General features: G+C 46.6%; 2 protein-coding genes across 9 annotated transcripts in view; one reads left to right on the top strand and one right to left on the bottom strand.

Moving 5' to 3' along the window:
* Window positions 1-206: 206 nt before the first annotated feature.
* The window catches only part of ZNF511 (zinc finger protein 511), a 32790-nt gene continuing 15104 nt past the window's right edge, over window positions 207-17892 (bottom strand). The window contains exons 1-6 of one of the 5 annotated variants that reach the window (XM_038408172.2): window positions 13409-13549; window positions 11028-11101; window positions 9507-9708; window positions 7940-8064; window positions 6273-6461; window positions 207-369 (exon numbers count right to left, since the gene is read on the bottom strand). In XM_038408172.2, the coding sequence (XP_038264100.1) occupies window positions 300-369; window positions 6273-6461; window positions 7940-8064; window positions 9507-9708; window positions 11028-11101; window positions 13409-13549 (801 nt within the window). In that variant the 3' untranslated portion in view covers window positions 207-299. Of the gene's footprint in view, window positions 370-4472; window positions 5216-6272; window positions 6462-7939; window positions 8065-9506; window positions 9709-11027; window positions 11102-12231; window positions 12413-13408; window positions 13550-17892 lie in introns of those variants that run through there. The other 4 variants (XM_038408171.2, XM_043519922.1, XM_043519921.1 and 1 more) reach the window with 4 other exon arrangements.
* Window positions 13882-17892, top strand: part of TUBGCP2 (tubulin gamma complex associated protein 2) — a 96929-nt gene continuing 92918 nt past the window's right edge. The window contains exon 1 of one of the 4 annotated variants that reach the window (XM_038408165.2): window positions 13882-14049. The gene's annotated coding sequence lies outside the window, so the exon portion shown is untranslated. Of the gene's footprint in view, window positions 14050-14091; window positions 14197-14856; window positions 14918-15021; window positions 15073-17892 lie in introns of those variants that run through there. The other 3 variants (XM_043519918.1, XM_043519917.1, XM_043519919.1) reach the window with 3 other exon arrangements.

The raw sequence follows: 17892 nt of genomic DNA on the forward strand, positions 1-17892 counted from the left end.
TCTCCATGCATTTATGGAACTCAAACATCTACAAACACAAGATCCCCTCCTCCTTCCTTCTCTCTTGCTTTTTCCTTTGCTGCAGAAATTGCTGGCACTGGATTATCCATGATCACAATGGACAGCCCCAAGCCTTCCCTGTCCTCAGCATACAGCAGATTCAACACACAGATTGTGCTCAACCAGGAGGAGCAAGCAAACCCATGAATGATTAGTTGTATCTTTTATTAACCTCAGTAGGTGAGGCCTTTTCTGTTTGTCTTTACTTGTCATTCCTTGTGAATCTGCCGCAGTGACTTTCATACTTTCTTCTTCATGCTTTTAAATCCTCGGCTGGCGCCCTGCCCAAAGCAAACGGATGATGGGATTCTACAACAAAAACATACCATGTTAATACAAAAATCTTGATGTCTTGTTTCTTTGTACTTATGTATGTGCCACTCAGAGCAAGCACACTAAACGGAATCGTCACTTTGCTGAGATGCCTAACAAGAAACCAATTTAGTTTGAAAGGGAATGACAATGACTACTCTTTAACAGAACACACATTAGCAAAAGTTCTGCCTCATAGGGACACAGCATTGTAAAGGCAGGACTTGAACGGGGACAGATGGGTCTGTGAAGATGCAGCATACTTCTACCTCTCCTTGGCAACCCTTTAGTTCTCCACACCCTAAACTCTTTAAAAATCCCTCTAGCCCTTATGAATGCTATTTAACATCTTCATCAATGACCTGGAAGAAACCATAAAATCATGACTGATAATGTTTGTGAATGATACAAAGATTGGGAGAGTGGTAAATAATGAAGAGGACAGATCACTGATTCAGAGCTATATGGATCACTTGGTAAACTGGCCACAAGCAAATAATATGCATTTTAATACAGTTAAATGTAAATGTATGCATTTTTGAATAAAGAATCTAGGCCATGCTTACAGGACGGGGGACCCTATCCTGGGAAGCAGTGACACAAAGAGATTTGGAGGTCATGACAGATAATCAACTGAACATGAGTTCCCAGTGTGCCACTGGTCAAAAAGTTAATGTGATCCTGAGATGCATAAACAGGGAAATTTCAAGTAGGAATAGAGAGGTTATTTTAGCTCAGTATTTGCCACTGGTGCAACTGCTGCTGTAATACTGTGTCCAGTTCTGGTGCCCATAATTCAAGAAGGATGTTGATAGATTGGAGAGGGTCCATAGAACTATTAAAGAATTAGAAAACATGCCTTGTAGAATCATAGGACTGGAGAGGACCTCAAGAGGTCATCTAGTCCAGTCCTCTGCACTCACGGCAGGGCTATGTGTTATCTAGACTATCCCTGACAGGTGTTTGTCTAACCTGCTCTTAAAATCTCCAACGATGAAGGTTCCACAATCTCCCCAGGCAATTTATTCCAGTTCTTAACCACCCTGACAGTTAGGAAGTTTTTCCTAATGTCCAACCCAAACCTCCCTTGCTTGAATTTACGCCCATTATTTCTTGTCCTATCCTCAGTGGTTAAGAACAATTTTTCTCTCTCCTCCTTGTAACAACCTTTTATATACTTGAAAACTGTTATGTCCCCTTATAATGATAAGTTAAATAGATTAAGCTTCTTGAGTGTAACAAAAAGAAGGTTAAGGAGTGACTTGATTACAGTCTACAAGTATCTACATGGGGAGCAAATAATTAATTATGGGCTCTTCAATGTAGCAGATAAAGATATAATATGATCCAAAGGCTAGAATTTGAAGCTAGACAAATTCAGACTGGAAATAAAGGCATACATTTTTAATGGTGAGAGTAATGAATCATTAGAACAATTTACCAAGGGTCACAATAGATTCTCCATCACTGACAATTTTTAAAGCAAGATTGGATGTTTTCTAAAAGATCCTGTCTGGGAATTATTTTGGGGAAGTTCTCTGGCCTGTGACATACAGGAGGTCAGGCTAGATCATCACAATGGTCCCTTCCGGCTTTGGAATCTACGAATGATACATTCTGTTCACATTTTGAAGGGTTTTTAACAGATGCAGCGGTGTCTGCCTGCAGAAAATCTGAAACAGCATCTCTGAGGTTTGAGTTTCCCTGTTCATCTCATCAAGTTGGTGAGCTATTGTTAGGCATCTGAGTTGACATGTCAACACTTAACTATTTCACTGCCCAAAGGAGAGGGGGAAAAAAATATCACATTATGAAGATCTCCACAAGCTCATTTTGGCACCATGCATGTTACACGTGAAGGATACCTCCTCTTATTCCTTCCTCTTCCGAAATCAAGGAGCCAAGCCCCAAGAGGCTAGCAGGGCAAGCCTCACCAAGGGGGAGTTAAGTCACGTAGAACACACATCATCATTTTTTGAACATCTACACAGTGTCTTATTTTGGCATCTGAAGCATAAGGACCTTATTTTGTGGGCAGAACTTGGAAAACCACTACTCGCCCCCAATTCGATTTTTTGGTAAAGTGAAGTTTAATGAGGCATGCAACAGGCTTGAAGTTATACATTTGTATCTTAAAGGAGACTGAAAAGTCTGTGGCTAGGCCCTGTCTACACAACAAAGTTGCACTGATTTAACTTCACTGGTTTAAAAAGCAATATAGCTAAATGGGTGAAATCTCCTTTTGTAGGCTTTGAAATTTTTACCATTATTATGGGTAGGCAAGGCTTGAAGCCTGGGACTGAGGCCTGAGTCAAGTTATGGAATTTTACAAAAATATTCACCCTGTTTTTCTGGACCAGTATTAGCAAGTCTCCTGCAGGTAGAGCCATTTTTCCCCACTATCTCATTTAATTTTTTTCACCATATTAATGGACAAAATGGTAAAAATGTGCCTGGCCAGTAGAGCCTTGTCTATACTATGGCTCCCACTAGTGCTAATGCCAGCTCAGCAGAACTGGTGGGGAATTTTTGTTAAGTGAAAGTGACTAGCTTAGGTTTGAGAGAAAATGCAAATAATAAAACAGCAGAAATGGTGACAAGTGAATTAGATCTCTAGAATTATTTTAGAATTAAAACCTCATGTGTTACTAACAATTAGGGCTGTCAATTAATCACTATTAACTCAAGTGATTCCTCAAAACAAATTAACTTGATTAAAAAATTAATTGTGATTAACTGCAGTTTTAATCACACTGTTAAACAATAATAGAATACCAATTTAAATTTATTATAAATATTTTGGATTTTTTTCTACATTTTCAAATATATTAATTTCAGTTACTCAGTTATTAATTTCAGAATACAAAATGTACAGTGCTCACTTTATTACAAATATTTGCACTGTAAAAAAGAAATAGTATTTTTCAATTCACCTCATACAAGTATTGTAGTACAATATCTTTATCATGAAAGTGCAACTTACAAATGGAGAATTATTTTTATTTACATAACTGCAGTCAAAAACAAAAAAGTGTAAAACTTTAGCACAGGGGTGGGCAAACTTCGTCCCGTCACGGCTTTGGATCTGACCCGCGGGATTGTCCCCCGTGGTGCCACAGGCCCTGCGCTGCTCTCAGAAGCGGCCGGCACTACATCCCTGCACGGCCCCTGGGGGAGGTGGGGCAGAGGGCTCTGTGCGTTGCCCTTGCCCCCAGGCACTGCCACCCACAGCACCCATTGGCCGGGAACAGGGAACTGCGGCCAGTGGGAGCTTTGGGGGAGGTACCTGGAAGTGTGGCAAGGGTAGCACGCAGAGCCCTGTGCCCCCAGGTGTTGTGCAGGGACATGGTTCCAGCTGCTTCCTGGATCAGCACTGCGTAGGGCAGGGCAGGCAGGCAGGAAGCCTGCCCTGGCCCCAGTGCGCACCGCTGCCACCCTGGAGCCGCTTTAGGTAAGTGGCACCGGGCCGGAGCCCAAACCCCTTCTGCACCCTGCCCCCCAACTCCCTGCCTGCACCTCGCACATTCCTGCACCCCAACCCCCTGCCCTGAGCCCCTTTCCTGCACCTCGCACCCCTCCTGCATCCCAACTTCCTGCTCTGAGCCCCCTGCTGCACCTGCACCCCAATTCCCTTCCCTGAGCCCCCCATACACCTTGCACCCGTCCTCTGCCCCAATCCCTTGCCCTGGGGCCCCTCATACACCCCATATCCCTCCTCTGCCCCAATCCCTTGCCCTGGACCTGATCCTGCACACCACACCCCCTCCTGCACCCCAACTCCCTGTCCCAGCCCTGCATACAATTTCCCCACCCAGATGTGGCCCTTGGCCCAAAAAGTTTGCCCAACCCTGCTTTAGAGCCTGCAAGCCCACTCAGTCCTACTTCTTATTCAGCCAATCACTAAGACAAACAAGTTTGTTTACATTTACAGGAGACAATGCTGCCTGCTACTTATTTACAATGTCACTTGAAAGTGAGAACAGGCATTCACATGGCACTGTTGCAGCCAGTGTTGCAAGATATTTATCTGCCAGATATGTTAAACATTCTTATGCCCCTTCATGCTTCAATTTGAAAATATTTGTAATAAAAAATAATAATATAAAGTGAGCATTGTATTCGGCATTGTAATTGAAATATATTTGAAAATGTAGAAAATACTTATAATAAATTTAGATTGGTACACATAATGAACTTCAGATTTAAAAGAAAAGAATACATATATAGCTATAGGTTTTGACCCCCATCCTGGCTCCTGCGCATTGCTGCAGTAGCATACAAGGGCTGTACAGGAACCACAATTGGCTCTACACTGCCCCTTGCAAGTCCCAGTTACACCAGAGGCTGCTCTAACTATACTGATGGCAGTTTCAATCCACAGAGCAGCCCAGAACTTGGAGCCACATTTGCACAACCTCATCTCACCTGCTGGAGGTGCAGCACACAATCAAATCCACTTGCTTTAACTGGATCCTAAGTATAGGGTTACCATATGTCCGTATTTTCCCGGACATGTCCGGCTTTTTAGTTCTTAAATTGCCATCCGGGAGGAATTTTTAAATATCTAAAAACGTCCGGGAAAATAGGGATGTATGGTAACCCTAGATGGGAGCTGCCAGAGCCGTGGAGCGAGGCTTGCAGGCGCCAGCAGCGCGCAGAGAGCCCTTCCCCCCCGACCCTAAAAGCCAGAGGGACCTGCTGGGGGGCAAGGTGGGGAGTCCCAGCGGTACTTACCTGGGATGGCTTCCGGGAAGCATCCAGCAGGTCCCTCTGGCTCCTAGGGTTGGGTTGGGGGGCGGAGGGCTCTCTGCCTGCTGCCGGTGCCTGCAAGCCCCGACCGATCCTAGGAGCCGAGGGACCGTGAGTAGGCGAGCCGGGGGGAGGGGTGAAATGTCGAGCTAGCCAGTGGCTGGTGGGTGGGCGAGGAGGCAAGTGGCAGGCGGGGAGGGTGAAGAGGCAAGCAGTGAGGGAGCCATCTGCGGGCTGGAGAGAGGGTGAGGAGGCAGGCGGCGAGCCAGCGGCAGGCGGGGGCGGTGAAAAGGCCAGCAGCGGGCTGTGGCGGTTGAAGAGGCGAGCGGTGACGGAGTCAGCGGCGGGCAGGGGTGAGGAGGCAAGCAGCGAGCCAGCAGCAGGCAGGGGTTCCTCGGGGCAGGCATGGGGGTTTCTGGCAGGGGAGTGAGGAGGTGAGTGGCAGGTGGGAGAAGGCGAGCAGTGGATGGGGGACTGAGGAGGGATGCAGCAAGCCAGTGGCGGGCCAGAGGGTGAGGAGGGGTGTGGTGACGAGGCCGAGCGGGGAGGGGCATGACCCGGGGCAGAGTGGGGGTGGACTGTGGGTGTCCTCTTTTTGAATGTTCAAATATGGTAACCCTACTAAGTAAGACTCAAGAGAAAATTGCACCCCTTCCGGGTCCCCCAGGCTGGCTGATTATTTAAAAAAGGTGAATTTGAGGGCATTTCCTTGGGTGAGTTTGTGCTTCTCATTCATTACAGTTCTCTGTTACTGCAAAGATTCTCAGTTATGACCACAAGAATCAAAGAAATGAATCACTATCAATACACAATGCATTAAATTTGCCGCTTCCACCTGTTAAGTACAGAAACAGCAGTTTAATCCTAGTAAGCTGCAAATAAACACTTAGAATTTGCTTTTTTCTTCAAAGCTCTTTGCAAACATCAAAAGTCATGTTAACTTTTCACAAGTGCTAAGCTTTGTGCATAAATGTGTATTTAGAAGGCTCACCCCTCACTTGGGATGAACACTTAAAGGTATTACTTCGCAATACATCACAAGCGCATCCAAAGGCCCCAGATAAGGTCAGGGCCCTATTGTGCTAGGTACTGCCCCAGCACATAAGACCACCCAGTCCCTGCTGCAAGGAGTGACATAAAGGAAAACAGACCTGGATTTATAGAGCTTTTTCTCCTGCAGTGATGAAATTGGGCCACTCACAGGCTGGGTAGGATTCTCCACACTCTCACTGGGACAGATTTCCATGGAATCCACTTGCAACTGCTCATAAGTCTCCACATTCACATCCATTGGCATGCTCACATCCAGCTTAGAGGGAGGCTTACTGTGCTTGGTGCTGCTGCAGAAACAAAACCCTCTTTTCAGGAGCTGCCAACTGTCTCCTAGTCAGCCTAGGATCAAGGGCCCAAGATCATTTGATCAGGAGGTTACAAAACAAATTAAGTAAAATAGGCTCAGGAGAGTCAGAGGGGGGCTAGCAGAAGGCAGCGAGTGTCCTTGGTCACTCTTGGTGGCCTGTGAAATGTTCAAGCAAGCAGAGCACTGCAGTTCTAGAGGGAAGCTGTCTCACAGGAGGAGCTCTCTTACAAGGGGATCTTCAGAGTGGGGAGTCAGAACTACTGCATTACAGTACAGGGGCTTCACCACAAGCTTCTTTCTTATACCCACAAAGCATAACTGGATACATCTGGCTGAGCAGGGCCAATGAGTTTCCTTCCTTCCATAGCTTAGGGCATCATGCTCCAAAGAGATAAATGTTGGTGCCTGACCCATGGCTAAGAAAGACACTTTCTACAATCAGCAGTTCACTTTCTTTCCAAGTTCTAAGCCAGGGATCGGCAATCTATGGCACGCGGTCCACCAGGGCAAGCCCCTTGGCGGGGCAGGCCAGTTTGTTTACCTGCCGCATCCACAGGTTCAGCCAATCGCAGCTCCCACCAGCCGCGGTTTGCCATTCCAGGCCAATGGGGGCTGCGGGAAGCAGCCGCCAGCACATCCCGCAGCCCGTGCCAGAATAGAGTGCTGCAGAAGACGCAAGGGACAGGCGTCTTCCGGCTGTGGGCAGCACCCTAACCCACAGATAGTGTAAACTGGGAGGGAATGGCTCTGGCCCTTGCTTGTGCAGGGTCACTGGTACCCTCTGGTTGACTTGCCAGCTTCCTCCATCTGGGATAGGATTCCTGAGCACGTGTTGGGCTCTCCAGGCCCATGCACCCATTCTGGGGATGGATTCCTCCACTTGACACAGCTTGGCAGGCCTTTTCCTGCCACTGCTGCCACAATGGAGACTGTTTGCCCTTCAGCCCTGCACTCACTCAGAAAAGGGAACAGAGTGCACCCTTTGGAGCAGAGCTGGTGCTGCTGGGATTGCAGCTCGTCTCTCTGTACTTCAGGAGAGTGCAAGGGAAGCAGGGGGCTGGGCAGAACGGGGAGGGCTCATTGGTTCACCGATGAGGAGTGAGCAAAATGTCTTTTTAGCACCCCTTTCACGCACGTGATGTGGGCGAGTCATCCCTGTTGGAAGGACCTGAAGTCCAGTATTCCTTGGCTCATGAATTCACATGTTAGGCTCTAACATTTTTGCACTCAGTAAACAACCTCTTTATACACCAGAGGCCAGAAATAAACTAGTGCAATTACAGGAAGGAATGCAGGAGCTCTGGAATCTGACACTAGCTTGTGTAAATATGAAGTGCTACTGACTAAACCCAGAGAAGCATGAGATTGCTGGATTTTCAGGTGTTCTCTGCTTCCGAGGACCAGTCCCCAGCACACAGAAGGATAAATTCTTGCTTTGTCAGTGTATTTGGCACTTACCTTTTAGCTTTTTTTGGTTTATCAAATCGAAAATCAGAAGGATAAAGATGAACTTTGACTAAGTGATCTTTTCTGTCTTTGCTGCTCTTGAACTTCTCTGCACAGCCTTCTACCAAACACTGGTACTAAAAAGCAAGAAGAGGGAAAGGTAATCCTAAAACTCACGCAGTATAAGCAAGATGGGAGTTATTCTCACAGAATTTTTCCAAGGCAAGGCAAGGCAAGGCAAGATGTTTACCTGGCACTTCCACATTGATACACAGTTCTAAAGATGTATCATCATCATCATCATCTACTGGATCCTCTCTGATAAGTGATTTGGTCCAATCACAAACTATTGGGCTCTACAGCTTTGTTTATGCATGGAGGGAATGACTTTTCCCTCCACCATAGGAGCCACTGGGTGAAGTATATTTTATGGCCTGTGTTATTATTAAGACCATATGATTGTATGGTTCCTTTTAGCCTTAAAAACCTACGAAAACCAATATAATTCACACATTACAATCTCCAAGTTACATGGGTGCACTGAGATTGTTTCACAAAATTTGGAACTAGTTTAACTTGTTGGGAAACTACTTCCATCTCGGGTATTAGGAAAATATTGTTCATTTTCTGCCACCCCTTGCACATGGTTTCTTGACTGCCTGTGTATGAGGCAAAGTCCAAACTGCTAAGGCCCATCAAGCAAAACGCCTGGAAAGTCCAATACTGGCAAGTACCTGCACATGGTGGCAGCAGGAAACCTCCTTGATCAAAAATGTGTAGTTTACAGAGGACAGAAGAGAGAATTATCTGCTGACTGATCTCAGGATGCTTAAATATTAGCAAAGTTGGAAGCTAGTCTGATTAAACCAGTTAACTATTCCAATTCCACAGATGGGCAAACTGACTACTCCAGCACTGCACATGCAGGACAGAGCCTGTTTGACAAGAAACCCATTTCCCTTGTTTCTTTCCTGTCTTCACTTTAGGTACTATTATCCTAGGGAGAAGTTAGCTCAAGTCAGACATACACACTTGTGTTTATCCACCGAGTCTCATTTTTACAATAAGCAAAGGAGAAAGGATGGCTAGTCCTACACGCAGGAGATCTGGGTTCTACTCCTGGCACTGTGTGTGACCATGGGAAAGTCTCTTCCTCGCCGAGAGCCACAGTTTCTCCATCAGAAAAACAAGAATAATACATTCTTAAATCACTGGACATTATGAGGCATAAAGCACATGTAGTGCTTAGAGATCCTTGGACACAAGGCACTAGAGACTGCAAAGAATGTTATTGTTTTCCTTTTGCATGAATCAACTTGTGTCTTGTACTCTGTCTATAACTAGGACCATACCAAATGTACAGTCCATTTTGGTCAATTTCATGGTCATAACATTTTAAAAATAGTAAATTTTATTATTTCCGCTATTTAAATCTGAAATTTCAGTCTTGTAATTGTAGGGGTCCTGACCCAAAAATGAGTTGGGGGAGAGGAGGTAGCAAGGTTACTGTGCAGGGGGAATTTTTACTAGAAATTTATCACGTGCTGGATACACAATGAAATCTTTGCTTGCAACTCACCATATTTTGCTTCTCTGCCATTATCTGGAAGAGAGAGTCATGCCACTCTAGGATGTGAGTATCCAACAGATGCCCAGAGGGGAAAGAGCGTTTGCAGAAAGAGCACATGTTCCTGTGCAGTGTGTTGTAGTGATGTTCATAACCCTCCAAGGTATCAAAGACCTGGCAGCACCCAACAATATGACAACAGAATTCTGACACCCTAGAAGGAAGCGATGAAAACATTTGTATTTTTAGGTTATGTCAAGGCCACCCAGAGCATATGGCTCAGTTCTTCTGCATACATCTAAATAAAATCTCTACATTATGGCAGTTTTCATTAATATCTACTCGACACAGGAGAAGATGAGCACTATTAAACTGGAGATACAAAATCCTCACAAACTACTTCTATTGTAATTAGGAACTCATATTTGTGGCTCAAACTCCTTTTACCTAACTCACAGCTAGAACCTGTGGGGCATACATAGAGAGCTGAACTTACGATTAATTAAGGAATGAATTAATACCAAGCAGCAGTATGAGCTATTATATTATAAAATCCCAGTAGATCTCTATGAAATAGCTACACTTGCTTTCAGTTTGTTCTCTAGGTACCTTCCAGTTTTTTCTGGGATGATTACTGAATATTTTGAAACTAGATGAAGATCTTGGGCAATGTGTTCATTTTGACCAGGTTATTCTCCCTGACCAAACAACTGCATATTTTCCCCTGAACTCCAAATATTTTTAATTGACTGCAGTAATGATCTATCATGTAATTTGCTCAGATCTTCTAGATTAGCTGAGATTTAAATTCCCAGGTACCTTCAGGAATGCATTGCCCATTTACAACCATGTTTTCTGAAGGGATGATTTCTCCAGATCTGGCAAAGAGATAACCAACATTTCAGATTTAACATCGTTTTAAAGCCAGACACTTCCTCAAAACCTGAATTTCTTTCAATAACTATAGGGAAAACTTCAGGTTCAATAACTATCACATCATCCTCCTTTAAGGCACTTTGTGATGTCTTCCTTCCTTCCTTCCTTCCTTCCCTCCCATCTCCATGGTTAGTGGGGAAAAAAAAAAAAAAAAAAAGGAGACTGAAGACATCCCTGTCTAGTGTCTTTATAACTCAGACAGATAAGACTCAACTCCAATGACTTATGCTGATGTTTTTGGACTGGTGTAAAGAGAAATATTCCTCTTAAGAAAACAAGAGCCAAAGCTTATCTGAAGATGCAACAAACAAAACAAACAAACAAACAAACGGTACCATCCATCAAGAAACCTCTCTTTGTCAAGAAATAACAAAGGGGAATCAGTTTACTTTGATCTAGTACTAGGAATGATTGAAAGTACTCCATAATTATTCAACATTTGTTTATCCTTAATGACTCCAGTCTGAGCCAGATATATACAACGCTGACAGACAGCATGGACCACAAACTGGTAGTTAGAGGGAGGGTCAAAAATCAATCAAATACATTTTTGTTAACAGGACTCACAACAGAATTTGTATGAACACCACCACTTACTTGGATCTTTCGGTCACTTCGGTAACATTTGTTAAGATATCTTGGAGATACAAGTGTCTATGTATGTCTCCATCCTGGAACAGGGAATAGCGATTATAGGCATGTTACAGCAACGTGTGTTGAAAAATCAAATTGGAAATTATTTTTATTCCCAACAAGTAAGTCTGTTAAAACAGAGTTAAGAATGAGAATACATGTTACTGTGAACTCGACTCTGGGTCAAGGATAATATATTGACTTAACTTTGCTAAACCCAGCTTATAGACCACGATTAAAAGTGCAACTTGGCATACTCAGCTGAGCCCCTGGGTTTGCGTACACACAAGTACCAGTGTCCTTTACTGTTACTATGAGCTGCTTTGTTGCTAACTGAGGACATAATTCTAGAGACACTCAAGGTCACCGAGACTAACTCATGGGTATAATGTTTGCAAAGGATCACACATCCAAAGGGGATTCTTCTCTAACTCTAGTGGAAATGGGCTGTGCTTCTGGAGCAGGAGTCAAGAGTTCTATCTGTGCCATGGCTGAGAAGTTCCAAGTGGCTAAATCAGGCAGCACAGCAACAAATGTGCTGCTATCATGGACTGGTTTCAGTATTTTTCTTTATAAAAAAAAAAATAAATAAAAAAAGGGACACAGTCCACTGCAGTTTTCAAAGACAACAGTCACTTTGAACCATTTTACTTGTCAATCTGTTTCCATACAGCTTCTTTTCTGTCATTACAATCACATTCACACATCTGCACGTATGTTGCCCTAGCTGCATACCAGAGCGTTCTGGAATAGACTCAGCAGTTCTCCCACAGGGCCTCACCAGGTGATAGAGTGCCCTGACAGGCACCACTAACACAGACAACACTACACTTCAGACATCATATCACAGAAAGTTGGGAGGACGGAAGACTGACAAAACTGCTGAATTAGTTACAGTGAGACAGCCATGTTCCAACCTAAGCAACACATTGAGCTGCCAGTCATGCCATTAACTAGTTACAAACTCAGTTAACAGTGCCGGAGTCTATAACCAAAGGCAGAAGCCTCACTATCCAGGTGAAAAAAGACAAGCCCACCCTAGATGCTGGGAAAGGGGAGGGTTGTAACTCCTTCCAGTGTGTTGTCCTTAGCCATGCTAGAGGGCTCTAGTTTTTGTGTCTGCAAACAGAAGTCTTATATATTTGATGCCCACTTGTGTGCTTCTCACCCCAACCTGGCCGCTCTTCCACCCTCACAACGTAGGGCCTTTTAGCCACTGTGATGAAGAGTGGTGGTGGACGACGAGTCTGCACAGTTTTGCTCCTGGTTCTAACTGGTTTCGAACTTGGTCCTCAACCTCTGTGACGAACTCTTGTGCTTGTCTCTGCTGCTGCTCGGACATTTCCTGAGAGCTGCACAACACAGACAGGATTCCTGACTGTCATTGCTACTTACACAGCTCTGAACAGCAACCGAGGTACTGCAGCCATCTGTCTGCAGACTTAGGCTCACCTCAGTTTGCTTTGCCCTAAAAGACATTTTTTGCAACCAAACGGGCTAGAGACATGAGTATCTGCATAAAACTATGTCATGGAGTCTAGCGGCGCAGACACATAGGACCCATGTCCAGGAGCCTGAAGACCCTGGCCATCAGCAGTGCTCAGCACGTCAGGGATGAGGGAGATTTAACCGAAAGCATTCCCCAGCTAGACCACATGAGGGACTCAACCCTGGAGGCTGCTGGGCTGGAGCGACTCCTGCCACCAGTAGGATAGGCTTACAGCAAGTCACTCAATTTCGGGCAATTTTCCTGTAACCACAGGTCCTGCGTCACATGACTACATGAAACGCTCCCGTCGTTCAACAGGAGCACGGTGTTAACACTCCTGATTTTGGGGGGGAGGGGGGGGAAGGGATTTTGGCTGCGGCTGGGGCCAGTCTGGCAATGACGTGAGAAGTCTAGAAAATCTGAGCCTTCTCTTTGGCTGGCTGCTCTGCCTGCCGGGGGCAGAACAGCGTGAAGCGCGAGGCGAGGCGAGGCGAGGCGCGGGTAGGGGCAGCGGGGGCACAGCGGGGATTCACAGCTCAGTCAGACCGAAACACACAGTACTGCCGAAGAGAGTCTCGGTTGGATCCAGTTGGTGATTTGTGCCCTGGCGGCACTGGAGCAGGTGTCTCTCGCGGGCAGGGGCAGCCCCCGGGCACTGGGTCGGAGGAACCCTACCGGGGGGGGGGGGGAAGAGCACCGAGAACAGAGCTCGCTGCTGCTCGGCCCAGCTGGTGCCGTCGGGCGTACAGGTACCCTCTCCGCTGGGACTCTGCATTTCCCATCCTGCCCCGCGGGTAGCAGGCCGGGAGGCCACGCGAGGGCTGCCGGGAGCTGTCGTCGCAGCCAGGGCCTTTACCTCAAAGAACTCGTGCTGGCGATGGAAGCGGAGGCGGCTGGGGGAGAAGCCGAACGGGGCCCGCGGCGGGGTGCGGGGCCAGACGGGCAGCAGGGGCCGCTCTACTCGCAATGAGACGCTGAGCTCCGGCGGCAGCAGCATCCTGTCGAAGCGGTGTCCCCGCGAACAGGACGCGCTCACCCGACCGCCATCTTTTGGGGGCGAGGGGAAAGAGCAGATCACTTCCGGGTCGCTGGGTACCTCCAGGTCACCTCGGAGCGGGTCGCGTACCCTGAGGCCTTGGGGCGATCCGGGGTTGCGGTTAGCGAGGAGGCTTCCGGACCACCCCGCTCCCGCGGTTCCTCAGCGAGCTGGGCAGCGGTGCCCTGAAATGACAGGTCCCGACACTGTTCTCTGATTGGCTCCAGGGATGCTACCGTTACTGCGTCAGCCAATCGGAGTCTGCGCGCCTCTTGCCCGCGCGCGGCTGGCTCCCGTTAACGGCTGCGGTGTGAATTCCTGAATAGCCCCTGGCTCTCCCCGCTCCCACTGGGCGCGCGCCCCGGAACCCACCTACCTGCCCATCGACGTGGGGCCCTCTCCGCGCGCGCCATCTCCCCTCCCAACGAGCGGCGGCGGGGCCGGCTCAGGCCCGGCACAAGGTACCCGCTTTCCAGCCGAGCGGGCGCGGGCGCGGGCGCGGGCGGTGGGACGCGCGAGGCTTGCGAGCTCGGCCCTGTCACATCCACCCCTCCCCGCGGCCCTCAGCGCAAGCCTGGCTGCAGAGCCATTGTCGCTGGCGCCAGGGAGTGAGCGGGAACCTGGGCCTCGGGTGGGGACCCCACAGCAACCGCGGGCCTGGGGTAGCCGTTCCCGTAGTGGCAACGCGGCGGGCAGGGGGAGCTGGCTCTGCGCGGTGGTACTGATCCCCAAGGGGATCTGCCCTCCCGCCGAAACCAATGGCAACACCACGACTCGGGGGTCTCTGGCCCTCCTCCCGCTTGGGTTCTTCTTGGTCTTTGATTTATTTATTACCGTATCTTCTGGGGCGGGCCGATGAATGACAGTAGTGTCCGTGCAGAGGTGTAGAAAGGCTTTCTTGACGAGAGGTTTCCTTTAGAGGTTCAGGCACTGGGCTCACCCGATAGAGAGAGAGGCTCCCTGCTTAGTTTGCATAGCAGGTGATTTCTAGCCCCCCTGGCTATAGCATTTTGGTTGTGTCACTGCTCTTGGTTACGGAGGAGCCCCACTACTGCCTGCAGGGATCAAAATTAGCTCTAATTGTGTGGGAATATCTTTCCCATCAAGCTAGTGCATATTATTACATCACTTACCTTAGTCTGAATTAATGTGACAGGACCCTTGGTCCCATTATTCTAAGGGTTCGTTCTCTGTCTGGATTTTATTTGGATCTTTTAAAATTATTAGCTGAAGTAGCGTCTTTTATTTTTATGCAGTCTCTCTCTCTCTCTCTCTCTCTGCTCCTTTCATCTTCTCTTTGCCTGGTCCTGTACTGTCTAATTTATGTTGGTATGTAAGGATATCTACTGACAATAAGTCAAAATCAGTCGCTGTTTCCTCCTCGCCAAAACTCCAAATGTATTTCGGTTTCCTTTACAGGTCAAATCCTGTTGTGAAATAAATCCACCAGGTTCCACTCAGTCTTATTTTCCCACAGATTTACTGTTAGTATGTTCCTTTCTTAAGTGTGGGTTTGATTGACATTCCCAGTGAGGTTAGCTAAGTATATTAAAAAATGATGCTAAATTCAGAATAACTGTGAGGATTCAGTTATCTCTTTCCCATTAGTTGTTACTGTATGTGATGTTGCAAGAAAATGTGTGGAGCTGTAATAAGTAGAAACTGGACACATTTTTACCTTTAATGAAAGGAGTACTTGTGGCACCTTAGAGACTAACAAATTTATTAGAGCATAAGCTTTCGTGAGCTACAGCTCACTTCATCGGATGCATTTGGTGGAAAAAACAGAGGAGAGATTATATACACACACACAGAGAACATGAAACAATGGGTTTATCATACACACTGTAAGGAGAGTGATCACTTAAGATAAGCCATCACCAACAGCGGGGGGGGGGAAAGGAGGAAAACCTTTCATGGTGACAAGCAGGTAGGCTAATTCCAGCAGTTAACAAGAATATCAGAGGAACAGTGGGGGGTGGGGTGGGAGGGAGAAATACCATGGGGAAATAGGTTTCAGAGTAGCAGCCCTGTTAGTCTGTATTCGCAAAAAGAAAATGAGTACTTGTGGCACCTTAGAGACTAACAAATTTATTAGAGCATAAGCTTTCGTGAGCTACAGCTCACTTCATCGGATGCATGGGGAAATAGTTTTACTTTGTGTATGACTCATCCATTCCCAGTCTCTATTCAAGCCTCAGTTAATTGTATCCAGTTTGCAAATTAATTCCAATTCAGCAGTCTCTCGTTGGAGTCTGTTTCCTCGATACTGTCACGGCTAACCAGAACTTTGTGACTTTGTCCTGACCCATAACTATTTCACATTTGGTGACAATGTATACCTTCAAATCAGCGGCACTGCGATGGGTACCCGCATGGCCCCACAGTATGCCAACATTTTTATGGCTGACTTAGAACAACGCTTCCTCAGCTCTCGTCCCCTAATGCCCCTACTCTACTTGCGCTACATTGATGACATCTTCATCATCTGGACCCATGGAAAAGAAGCTCTTGAGGAATTCCACCATGATTTCAACAATTTCCATCCCACCATCAACCTCAGCCTGGACCAGTCCACACAAGAGATCCACTTCCTGGACACTACGGTGCTAATAAGCGATGGTCACATAAACACCACCCTATATCGGAAACCTACTGACCGCTATTCCTACCTACATGCCTCTCGCTTTCATCCAGACCATTCCACTCGATCCATTGTCTACAGCCAAGCGCTACGATATAACCGCATTTGCTCCAACCCCTCAGACAGAGACAAACACCTACAAGATCTCTATCATGCATTCCTACAACTACAATACCCACCTGCTGAAGTGAAGAAACAGATTGACAGAGCCAGAAGAGTACCCAGAAGTCACCTACTACAGGACAGGCCCAACAAAGAAAACAACAGAACGCCACTAGCCATCACCTTCAGCCCCCAACTAAAACCTCTCCAACGCATCATCAAGGATCTACAACCTATCCTGAAGGACGAGCCATCGCTCTCTCAGATCTTGGGAGACAGACCAGTCCTTGCTTACAGACAGCCCCCCAATCTGAAGCAAATACTCACCAGCAACCACACAACAGAACCACTAACCCAGGAACCTATCCTTGCAACAAAGCCCGTTGCCAACTCTGTCCACATATCTATTCAGGGGATACCATCATAGGGCCTAATCACATCAGCCACACTATCAGAGGCTCGTTCACCTGCGCATCTACCAATGTGATATATGCCATCATGTGCCAGCAATGCCCCTCTGCCATGTACATTGGCCAAACTGGACAGTCTCTACGTAAAAGAATGAATGGACACAAATCAGACGTCAAGAATTATAACATTCAAAAACCAGTTGGAGAACACTTCAATCTCTCTGGTCACTCGATCACAGACCTAAGAGTGGCTATCCTTCAACAAAAAAAAGCTTCAAAAACAGACTCCAACGAGAGACTGCTGAATTGGAATTAATTTGCAAACTGGATACAATTAACTTAGGCTTGAATAGAGACTGGGAATGGATGAGTCATTACACAAAGTAAAACTATTTCCCCATGGTATTTCTCCCTCCCACCCCACCCCCCACTGTTCCTCTGATATTCTTGTTAACTGCTGGAATTAGCCTACCTGCTTGTCACCATGAAAGGTTTTCCTCCTTCCCCCCCCCCTGCTGTTGGTGATGGCTTATCTTAAGTGATCACTCTCCTTACAGTAAAAAGAAAAGGAGTACTTGTGGCACCTTAGAGACTAACAAATTTATTAGAGCATAAGCTTTCGTAAGCTACAGCTCACTTCATCGGATGCATTTGGTGGAAAAAACAGAGGAGAGATTTATATACACACACACACACAGAGAACATGAAACAATGGGTTTATCATACACACTGTAAGGAGAGTGATCACTCTGATATTCTTGTTAACTGCTGGAATTAGCCTACCTTGCTTGTCACCATGAAAGGTTTTCCTCCTTTCCCCCCCTGCTGCTGGTGATGGCTTATCTTAAGTGATCACTCTCCTTACAGTGTGTATGATAAACCCATTGTTTCATGTTCTCTGTGTGTGTGTATATAAATCTCTCCTCTGTTTTTTCCACCAAATGCATCCGATGAAGTGAGCTGTAGCTCACGAAAGCTTATGCTCTAATAAATTTGTTAGTCTCTAAGGTGCCACAAGTACTCCTTTTCTTTTTGCGAATACAGACTAACACGGCTGCTACTCTGAAACCTATTTTTACCCTTGACTCTCTAAAGATGAGAAGATCTGCTGTGCTACTCTTTTCTCCCAGGGCTTTTCTAGACTTGGA

This window comes from Dermochelys coriacea, chromosome 7 (genome assembly GCF_009764565.3).
Source record: "Dermochelys coriacea isolate rDerCor1 chromosome 7, rDerCor1.pri.v4, whole genome shotgun sequence".
Classification (NCBI taxonomy): Eukaryota; Metazoa; Chordata; order Testudines; family Dermochelyidae; genus Dermochelys; species Dermochelys coriacea.